This window comes from Ruditapes philippinarum, unplaced genomic scaffold (assembly GCF_026571515.1).
Source record: "Ruditapes philippinarum isolate M1 unplaced genomic scaffold, ASM2657151v2 ctg22887_1_1_1_1, whole genome shotgun sequence".
NCBI classification, from domain to species: Eukaryota; Metazoa; Mollusca; class Bivalvia; order Venerida; family Veneridae; genus Ruditapes; species Ruditapes philippinarum.
The window spans coordinates 1-10,428 of record NW_026858867.1 but is presented as its reverse complement, the minus strand read 5'-3'; the positions used below and the strand labels follow the sequence as shown (position 1 = coordinate 10,428).

At 32.9% G+C, this 10,428-nt stretch overlaps 2 protein-coding genes across 2 annotated transcripts; one reads left to right on the top strand and one right to left on the bottom strand.

The window, feature by feature from the left end:
* Nucleotides 1-1,198: 1,198 nt before the first annotated feature.
* On the bottom strand, nucleotides 1,199-3,894 carry LOC132754532 (epimerase family protein SDR39U1-like). Its single transcript, XM_060745172.1, has 3 exons — nucleotides 3,751-3,894; nucleotides 2,356-2,462; nucleotides 1,199-1,965 (listed from the first exon to the last, which is right to left on the bottom strand). The coding sequence occupies exons 1-3, from the start codon at nucleotides 3,764-3,766 to the stop codon at nucleotides 1,798-1,800; spliced, it is 291 nt and encodes a 96-aa protein (XP_060601155.1). The 5' UTR covers nucleotides 3,767-3,894; the 3' UTR covers nucleotides 1,199-1,797.
* On the top strand, nucleotides 3,893-9,643 carry LOC132754531 (E3 ubiquitin-protein ligase AMFR-like; the record flags this gene model as incomplete). Its single annotated transcript, XM_060745171.1, is given in 5 exon segments — nucleotides 3,893-4,281; nucleotides 5,910-6,002; nucleotides 6,791-6,955; nucleotides 7,388-7,540; nucleotides 9,603-9,643. Coding segments are annotated over 5 exon segments (707 nt in total), but the record flags the coding sequence as incomplete, so codon positions are not given.
* Nucleotides 9,644-10,428: the final 785 nt, after the last annotated feature.

The following is a 10,428-nucleotide window of genomic DNA, read 5'->3' as shown; positions in this document are numbered from 1 at the left end:
TTATAAAGTGACCAAACCCCTTATACAGGGGAAATTTATGATTGTACTTGTAAAATATTTGTAACAAAAATAGTCTCCTATAATTATTTATAAGAATGACCTTTTAATTAAAATTTGAAAATTTTATTAAAATGTGTTTTTTTCATATTATGTCCCTAATTTTTTGGGTGAACTTAAAAAAACTAATATGTTTTAGTACTTTACAAAAATCCTGTTTTTGGGTTTTTTTTCAGAAAAACTCCTCCCAGTTTTCGCTAGACTTTGCAATCTAGAAATCGTCTGTGCCTTATAGGTTTCTGGTAAAATTTTGCCTTTGCAGTGAGAACAGTTTTTTTTAAAAAATAACATTTTTTAAATAAAGAAAAATTTAAATTGCCAAAAAAGAAAATTTTTTGTTTTTTTAAAAATTTAAATTATGGAGAAATTTTTAAAAAATTACTGATAAAAGCCTTATTGGAAAATTTTGGTCACTTGTTAGCTGAGTAAGACATTGTAATATTTTGCATTTTAAAAAATCAGTCCTGTGTACATTCTTGTTAGTAATCGTATCAAAAAGGGGCCTCAGGTTGTGTTTATTCTGTTTGGAAAACTTGAATATATTTTTATTTTCAGTTGTTTGTTTTTATATTTGGTTTTACTACACACAAAGTTAGGTCTAGGGAAGTGTTCCAATTTTTCGGGTGGAGGAAGCCTCGGTGGGGGCTTTGGGGCATTATTTCAGGGGGAATGGTCCTGGTAAACCCCCAAAGGGTTCCCGTTGCAGCTGGATTGCTGTCCCTACCCACGGGCAAAAGGGCATTTTGTTTAAAGTCAAAACCTTAAAAACCCATCAGAAAAGGGACCCCCAATTTTTTCATCTGGTAGTGTTTTTACTTTAAATCAATCATAAAAAAAAAATGGGAAATTTAAAAAAGTCAAATTTTAAACTTTTGTTCCACCACAAATTTCTAGTATACAAAGTTTTGTGTTATTGCATGCAAATTAAGAGTTTGACATGTGAGATTATTCAAAGTGATTGACAAATTTACATACCATATTGAATTTTTTTTTTAAGAAATTGAAAATATACAAATAAAACAATTTTTTAATATTTATCTATGTATAGAGTTTTTTTTAAATTTGAAATCATGGGTTTAAGACCCACACAAACTCGCTATTTATGCTATTTGCAAGAAAATTTTGTGCCAATAAATTGAATAAATTTGTTTTACAGTATTTCAATATCTGAACCCATGAATGATAAAATCTTGAAACAGATAGGAACTTCTATTCATTCATATGTCTGAACAACAAGTGTGACCTTTGACACCAGCACCTTTGAGCTGCTGATGAAACAACAGGTTTTGTTTGTTTGTTTTGGGTTTTACGTCACATCGGCACAGTATAGGTCATATCGCGACATTCCAGCTTTACAGGTGGAGGAAGACCTCATTCGTCCTTCCGTGCATTATTTCAGGCACGAACAGGCATCTGAGTAGAACCACCGACGTTCCGTAAGCTAGCTGGATAGCTTCCTCACATGAAAGAATCCAAACACACAGGTACCTTGTTAAAACACATTTATGCCAAGTTATTTAAAAATCCATCTTGGAATGACAGATTTGTTGATTCATCACCTGACCATCAATGAACATTTATGAAAATTTCTTTCAAGTCAAAGTGTGACCTTAACCTTTGAACTACAGACCCTGGTCTTGCTTGCGACAAATCATCTCAATGTGCTTTACAGTTATGCAAATTATTTCAAAATCCATCCATATATCACAGTTATGGTCCAGACAAAATTAAAACATCTAGCTAGAGACACAAATAAAAAGATATGCCACACTGCCCTTTGGGGGCAGCATAATTATCTAAATGGTAAGAATAGAATAAATACCTTTTCAACATATTGAGAATATTTTCACCAGCAACATTTACCACTGCTTTACAATCATTTGGTAGTCCGTTCCTTTCCACTTCTGACTAAAAATAGATTAATCTATAAGTATAAATAACTAAGAGAAAAAAACAACATGTAATATGACTGCTTTTTATATTATTACAAACACTAAACATTTAAAGTGATATAATTGCCTTCATTTGTGAAATTAACTTACTTTTCTATAAATTATTAAGTGGTCATTGCTTTTTCAAGGGTTGTATTTTTTTAATAGAAAAAAATCTTAAATGGTGCAGTCAACAGCATATAGTGTGGTGGTGAAACTGCACATAATTATATGTAGGTAAAAACTGGCTTTAATTAGCGCTATATATAAGGACAGTCCTTATTTCTTTGTCGGCATTCAGAGGGTTTATATAGACACATGTTACTTGAGGAAATAAATAAGAACTATTTTGATGTATCTTTCATACCCATGTTATTTGACCTTTTGCTGCCTGCCTTGAAATTATTGTCACATCATATCCATTATTTTTCAAAACTTTGGTCAAATGTTTGCCGACAAATCCTCTACCTCCTCCTGAAAACATAGTATGTACAAAAGATGATTTTGTGAAAACTTACATTTATTTTATATTCTATATGAACAATTGAACATGAATCTTTTTTTTTTGGATTTGAGCATTTCGCTCCTCATCCTTAACATGGTTATAGATTATTGTGTCAAAGTCAAACAATAAAATATCTATATTACAATATTGAAAATAACAGTATCTGTTGTACATATGACAAAAGAATTCAGGTATAGAATATATATCAGTATCATTCAACTTTTATAATTGGTGACTTATTTTGAATACATTTTTTTCAAAAGTAATAAACTGCTTTAATATATAAACTGAAGACAGAGGAGGAGTAAGAGAAAGCACCTAATAGGTTGAAATTAAATTTAAATTTATAAAGTCTACTAGTTTTGATCATTACAATTAATTAAATTGATCTTCATCAGGACCAATATAAGACAACTTTATGATATAATATATTGAAACAAAATTGTGATGTTACGATGATGTATATTGAATTTAAAATTAATGCATGATCCGCCTCCTCTCAAACCTCAGTCCGCCCTGTCTTGATCTTCTGTCCACCCCCAGTGCCGTTGCCTGACAAATGGCGCTCTGTCTCTCAATCTTACATGATGCAAGTTTACACTTTTAATAGTCAAAATATATTTACGTGCCAAGCTAGATATTTTCGTTCTGGGTCAGAATCTTGCTTCTAGACAATATATAACACAGGTACAAAATCGCACAATTTTATCTTGTCTGTCCACCCCCAGTGCCGTTGCCTGACAAATGGCGCTCTGTCTCTAAATCTTACATGATGCAAGTTTACACTTTTAATAGTCAAAATATATTGACGTGCCAAGCTAGATATTTTCGTTCTGGGTCAGAATCTTGCTTCTAGACAATATATAACCCAGGCACAAAATCGCACAATTTTATCTTGTCGTGCAGTACAATAAGCTGGACTAGATTACACTTATGAACTGCATTAATCAGTTGTTAATGCAATTTTTATGAAACAAGTATTATATTTTTCTGCATCCAGTCGAATTCAAGAGGTAAAAAAATTGAGCCTCCCAGTTGGGATTTAATTGGACTATAAGGATGCAGCTGCAGAATCCTGCATCCTGTAAATATCTGAATATCTGCCCAAGTACGAGTACGAAAGTTTGATGGGCGAACATAATCCTATTAGAGTGAGTTATGCAACACTCAAAATAAGTAATGGCACTGCAAAAGCCTGAAATACTAGAACAATAAATAACATTGAAATATTTTAAATGTATGTGAACTTATAATTACCAATTAAAACAGTCATGATTTTAGCATTTCATTTAACCGGCTTATCCTTACACTCGGTAATCCCCGGTTCTGTCCGCTTTATTCCGTAAGGTGGTTAGTATGGTTCCTGACATGATATCTGGATGCCAGCCTCTTACAATTTAGAAAATATGTCGGGCAGGGAACCAGTTAAATTACGTATATTTCCGGTATATGACGTCATGGCAAATTTTCAGTTTGTTGACAATTTAGCTTGACATCAAATACTGCAAACAGTTAATTACCTGTGTTAAAACAATGCCTGTCATTTTATTAGAACGAATACCTTTGCCAAGCCTCAGAGCATATACAGGATTTAGCGTGATTCTGTTAGCATGTGCTGTTTTTTACGCCCACCAGGTTGTTCAGACGGCCCAAACCGATGGACTTCAGATTACTGAAAATCCAAATGATGAGAATGACAACCCACAGTACATGAATGTATCCCTTCCATATGATCATCTCATCTGGAATATGGTATATGTCCTTACAGCAGAGGCTTGGTGTGTATGGGTGAGTATTTGCCCTTGTGCCAGTCCAATAATCAGTAAGATAGTCAAAAGCCTGGCCACAATACAACTATTGCTCAAATATCACACATATGTATATCCCGTATAATGGGTATGACTAAATACCGAATAAATTCGAAAATATGAAGAGAATACCGAATATTTTTTTCATAAAATTTTGGCGTAGGGTCAAATATTTACACAAGAATTAACATAAACCAGTGTTTTTTCCCCTACTTTGGGAATGGTGCCGGTGCCAGACAGATTAGGAAAAAAATTCATCGGTTTGACTCAAATTGGGAATTTTACATAAGATGCAAAATATTCTTTGGGAATTTTTTTTATCCAGGGAGACATGAAAATTATGCATAAAAATTACTTTAAAACCATGTATTATTAACTTTATGCTTCTTGAGTTTAAAAAAAAAGATAATCATAACAATTGTACATAAATAAAGTTAAGGTGTGAAACACTAAAAGTACGAAATTAACTAGGTACGAATATCACTCAGTGGTTTTACTTGGTTTTTATCACATATTACTTATCAATGGCATTTCTGTTTTTGTTTACCTTTAAATTTGCCGATTTTTGAGGAAATTTTCAGTGTTATTTTGGGAATTTATCAGTCATGAATTGGGTAATTTGTTGTCTATTTTCTATTGGGAACGGTTATATAATGAAAAAACCACTGTAAACATCAGTGAATATTAATTTTGTATATTAAAAAATTAAGTATAAAATAATAGTATTTTATAAGTGTTGTTTTTTATATACATGTATACATGATCAAAATAATATTCATATAATTTGGGTATTCTTGTGATTCTGGTATCTTTCTGGTCACAATAACTTGCAACCAATTTAATAAATTGATTGAATTTCATTCAGTGACATGCTGCAAGTAAATACATGTAATAATAGTCTTTATTACGAAACTTATGACAAAGTTCATTCATATCTATTTAATATTCATATTCATTATCTTTGTTCTTGTTCAAGAATATGAATTAAATCTTTACAGTATAGCAAGTCACAGTAACTACAGCAAACTGTCATAGATCTATCATCTATGTTAAAACAAGGTTTCTTTTCAGGCTTTTATTACTAACCGAAATATTAACAATATAGCTCAGTTTATTTACATATAAGGTTAGAAATAAAAGAAAAAACTTTAGTATTCATATACAGTATTTTGGCCATGGTGGCTAAATTATACACAATGAATCTTATGTCAAATTTTACCCAGCAAATATTAACCATCATAAATGAAAGTTATAGTTTGAAATATCTATTTTTTAATCTATACTTTTGTGATCTATTTTATACACTGCATGAATTATAAGGTTCATGTTCCTCATTCTCGTTCATATTCGGGTATCTTTCCAGCAATGGTAAATTGGCAATGTTAAATCCCATTCTTTGCAGATATTAATTTAATCACCTATTAATTAAAATTTCCACCCGACCCTGCAGTAACAACTTACATGTTACATGTACATTGTATTTATAATACATCATGATTGAAATTAATTGTTCTTTCAATTACATGTACTTTATATTGTCTGTTGTAAAAATGCAATATATTAACAGACTAAAATATACATTGTACAAGAGACTGATACCTTTTGCAGACGTTGGTGAACACCGCATATTGCTGTCTGATTCTTCTTGGAAAGTTAGTTCAGAAAGTTGTGTTTGGCGAACTTCGTGTCAGTGAACAACAGGTACTTAATTAAGTTTTCTTTGCTGGAGATGTATGTTTTACTCTACACAGTTTAAATTAATGTTCATGCCAATCTTTCTTTAATTTGTTTAATCTATAGATAATTGGTATGCTTTAACTTTACCAGGTGTTGGTCCTTGGCTGTTAAGTTCACTGACCAATTATTTCTAAAAGTCCAAAACTGTATATTTAGAATGAAATATAAAAAGATGACATCAAGCATTAATTTTTTTAAAAAAAAATGAGTTATTCTGACCTGTAACACATACATGTACACATACATGTACAATGCAGTTTTTGCAGCAAGCAAACAAATTAAGGAGGGGATGGCCATGTCAGTATTGTGCTTGTTTCAAGAAGAAAGTAGTGATGGTTCATAGTACATGTTTTGAATAAGCTAGAATGAGTCTAACTATACAAGTTTAAACATAATTTCTTTTAGTATTGTTAGAATATAAGAATGCTGATGTAAACAATTTTATTCTACATTTGAAATGATGAATATTCCTGGCATATCCATTTAATATGAGCTAATTAAAGTAGACTTATCAGAGTCAAATATTCTATATGAGCTTCTGTTATAGAAGTATATCCAGGTATCTTACAAGGACATACCATTTAAGTATGTATTATATAAATTATTATATACATGTATATTAATTGATACAGTAATAGCAATAATTGTTTATTAAAAACTGTATATTCCTGAGTACAATGTACTTCTCAAACTTAATAATAGTTAAAAAAAACACATCAACTAAGTAAGTTTTAATTTTATTTATATTGCAGCACTTGAAAGATAAATTCTGGAACTTTTTGTTCTACAAGTTTATATTTGTGTTTGGTGTAATGAATGTACAGACAATGGAGGAGGTAGTATTATGGGTAGCTTGGTTCACAGTGCTTGGTTTCTTCCATCTTTTAACACAGTTGGCCAAAGATAGATTTGAATATGTAAGTTAGTTTTAATTGCTTAGTAAATTTAATTGTTTCTATTATCGTTTTCTACATCATCTCTATAGTGATGGGTATGTATTTGGTTAAAAAAAGCAACAATTATACAAATCTTATATTTGGTGTTGTTTTGATATTTTTCAAAACCAATAACAATTACAATGTAACCTATTGTTCTGATTCATTTCTTACAAATGTATTGTTAGTTTGTTACAGTGGGCCACTATATTAATATTTGTTTTGAAAATGGTCATACACCCACAAAACTTTCTTTTCAGAGCTACGTTGAAACAAGCGTCTCAAATGGTGTATGTTTGTGTGCATTCTGAAAACATCATTGGGTCAATAAAAGAGTAATAATTGGTTAATCAATAAGTATCAGTATTATATAACTAAAATGCACTATTGATGTTATGCCTTGCTGTATTTCAGGTATCATTTTCTCCAACTACTCCACGTTTTATCCACATAAAGTTACTATCTCTACTGTGTGTGATAGTGATATCATGTTGTGGATTACTAGCAGTGTGTGCCATCGTAGGACTTCAAATGGGCCTCACTATCTTCGCCTTCATGGCTGCAGAGGTGATAATCTTGACATATTAAATTATTTGTTTTGCATTAGAAAAATGTAATATGAAGTTGCAGCATCTTTTCAGGTGATGATTTAAAGATTAAAATTAAAGGGAGCTGATAATAGGATCTTGATGTTTTGTCATCAGCCCAGGTAAAAAAAGCGTAGTGGTAAACAGGAGATTTATTGTGGCACTTTCTGCCAAATTTGCCTTCTTTGGTTATTTCTTAACATTCTTCTCTGACAGTTATGTATGTGCTTACAGTTTCTTTCAAACATACTGACATCCCAGAGTAATGCCCCGGTCACATATTCACGGATAATGCTACGGAAAAGCTACGGTCTAATCGTTCACGGATTACTACGGAAATGTGAAATTTTGTAGTCCGCTACTGTTCCAGTACGGACACACAACGGTATGAGTACGGAGTCCGACGGATTTACCACCAAAAGTCCCCGGAGAGACACGGATTGTTACGGACCGACACGGTTTGATACGGAGCGACACGAATCAGGACGGACGCACTACGGATACAATACGGTCTGCTACGGTATAAGCACGGGTTAGTACGAATAAGTACGGTCTGATACGGAGAAGAACGTATTGATACGGAGAAGAGCGAATCGCCACGGATCTATACGGACCTAATACATCCGTCCACAACCTTTTGCTTGCTCATTTTCAAAATGTCTGAAAATAAAAGAACACCTAGAAAACGAATTGCAGAGTTCAATGATTTTGGCGGAGAGGACTCAGCCCAATCGCGTCCGACCCCCGAGACACATCAGGTCCGATTAAAGTGAATTTCTTGAAGGACGCTGGATCCTCAACATGTTCGGCCATGAGAGCCTCATACTAAACTTCAAGCGGTCTTCGTAAAAGCCCATCTCTAGTCCACCATCTCGTCTGTCTTCTCTTACCTGATTAGATATGGACTAGTAATCATTAATGAAAAATGTTGATCAATACTGCTTCTCTTTTAGTTTTAATATTTGCTGTTCATCTTACAATTACATTAATTATCGTGATGTTAATGTTTTAGAAATATGTAAAAAGCTTGTTAATTAATCTTATTATCACTCAAGGACCAGCCTCCGAGGCTTATGAGACCCTTCGTTTTATGTACATATTTACTCCAATGTTTGTAAAATATGTAACATTAAATGTTATTCTATTACTTATGAATTGCAGTACGATAATAATATATATTGTACCTCTATGCATGTCATCAAGCAGCTCGACCACTGCCTCCACATTCTGAGCCATTTCAATATAAAGTTGCAGCCAGAAAATGGCAATTATCATTTATTAAATGTTTCCGCAAATATGTCTGTTTTTAACAAGAAGGTAGTATTTATACCCTTGAAAAAGTACATGATACTTAATTCATCCGTACTAAACAGTGGTGGACCGTACCATTCCGTACCGTTTCGTGTTGCAACGCAATAAACCGTATAAGACCGTGCTAATCCTTGTCTCTCCGTAGTACAACGTATTACGATCGTGGCTTTCTGTGACAATGCCGTATTAATCCGTATTAAAACCGTAGCTTATACGTAGGGTAACCATACAAATACGTAGGTCTCCGTACCAAACCGTGGAAATCCTTGACAAGTTGGTGGACTACGAATCTGTACGGACTAGAACGGTTTTCGTACGGACCAGTACGTATCAGTTCGGATTAATAAGGACTAGTAGGGATACGCTACGGTTGATTTTTCCGTAGCAAATTTTTGTGCATGTTCAAAAATTGTCAAGGATCGCTACGGATATACAAGGACTACTACGATTGATTACGGTTACAATACGGAGAGCTACTGACTAGTACGGGTAGCTACGGACGATGCCGGAATTAATCCGTGGCTCTTCCGTGGGCGTATTCCGTGAATGTGTGACCGGGGTATAAACTGTCATGTTCCTATTGAAATTTAATTACATCTGACTAGTCTTAAAACTGCAGCATCTACATGTATTGTTCTTAAAACTGTATCTTGTTATGTCAAAGTACATGTATATGGCACAGTACCATATTTATTTTTGTCAGATTTCAAATGAATATGTTTTCATTTCAGTGTATGTTGTTGGCTATCAGAACCCTGTATGTTGTTGCCAGGTAAATTGGTTCTAGATGTTTTATAATGTTAAATTCATTTATAACACATTTTTTTTCATGCTACCGAGTATTTTTAGCTCGACTTTTTTTTTTTTGAAAAAAAAAGTAGAGGTATTGTTATAGTCAGGTCGGCGTTGCCGTTGCCGTTGCCGTTGCCGTTGCCGTTGCCGTTGCCGTCCGAAAACTTGTACCTGGATCATAACTTTTTTATTTCTTGGTGTATTGTCTTCATACTTGGCCACAACAACCCTTGGGACAAGACCTTTCAGTAGACCACACTAACCTTAACCTTCATCCATAAATGACCTTGACCTTCAAGGTTAAAAGTCCAATTTTTGCTTGTTCATGCTGTTATTGGCTGTAACTTTGTTATTTTTTAATGGATTGTCTTCAAACTTGAACATGATAATCTTCAAGGATATCCCTTAAAAATAACCAGTCAGACCTTGACCTTCACTCATCAATGACCTTGACTTTGAAGGTCAAATTATTGAAATTTTAATTTTTTTGGCTATTATTGGCTGTAACTTTGTTATTTTTGAATGGATTGTCTTCAAACTTGAACATAATAATCTTCAAAGATAACTGTTAAAAATATACCGAAAGACCTTGACCTTCACTCATTAATGACATTGTCTTTATTGAAGGTCAAATTATTGAAATTTTCATTGTTTTGGCAGTGACTGACTGTAACTTTGCTATTTATATAAATGTGTGTGTGTGTATATTTATATATATATATATATATATATATATATATATATATGCATGTATATATATATTAT

What these genes read in the sequence shown, in the direction of transcription:
- LOC132754532 (XM_060745172.1), bottom strand. An exon ending in CAAAAGGTCAAATAACATGG is followed by an intron (nt 1,966 to 2,355) that starts GTATGAAAGATA and finishes ATCTATTTTTAG; the next exon opens with TCAGAAGTGGAAAGGAACGG.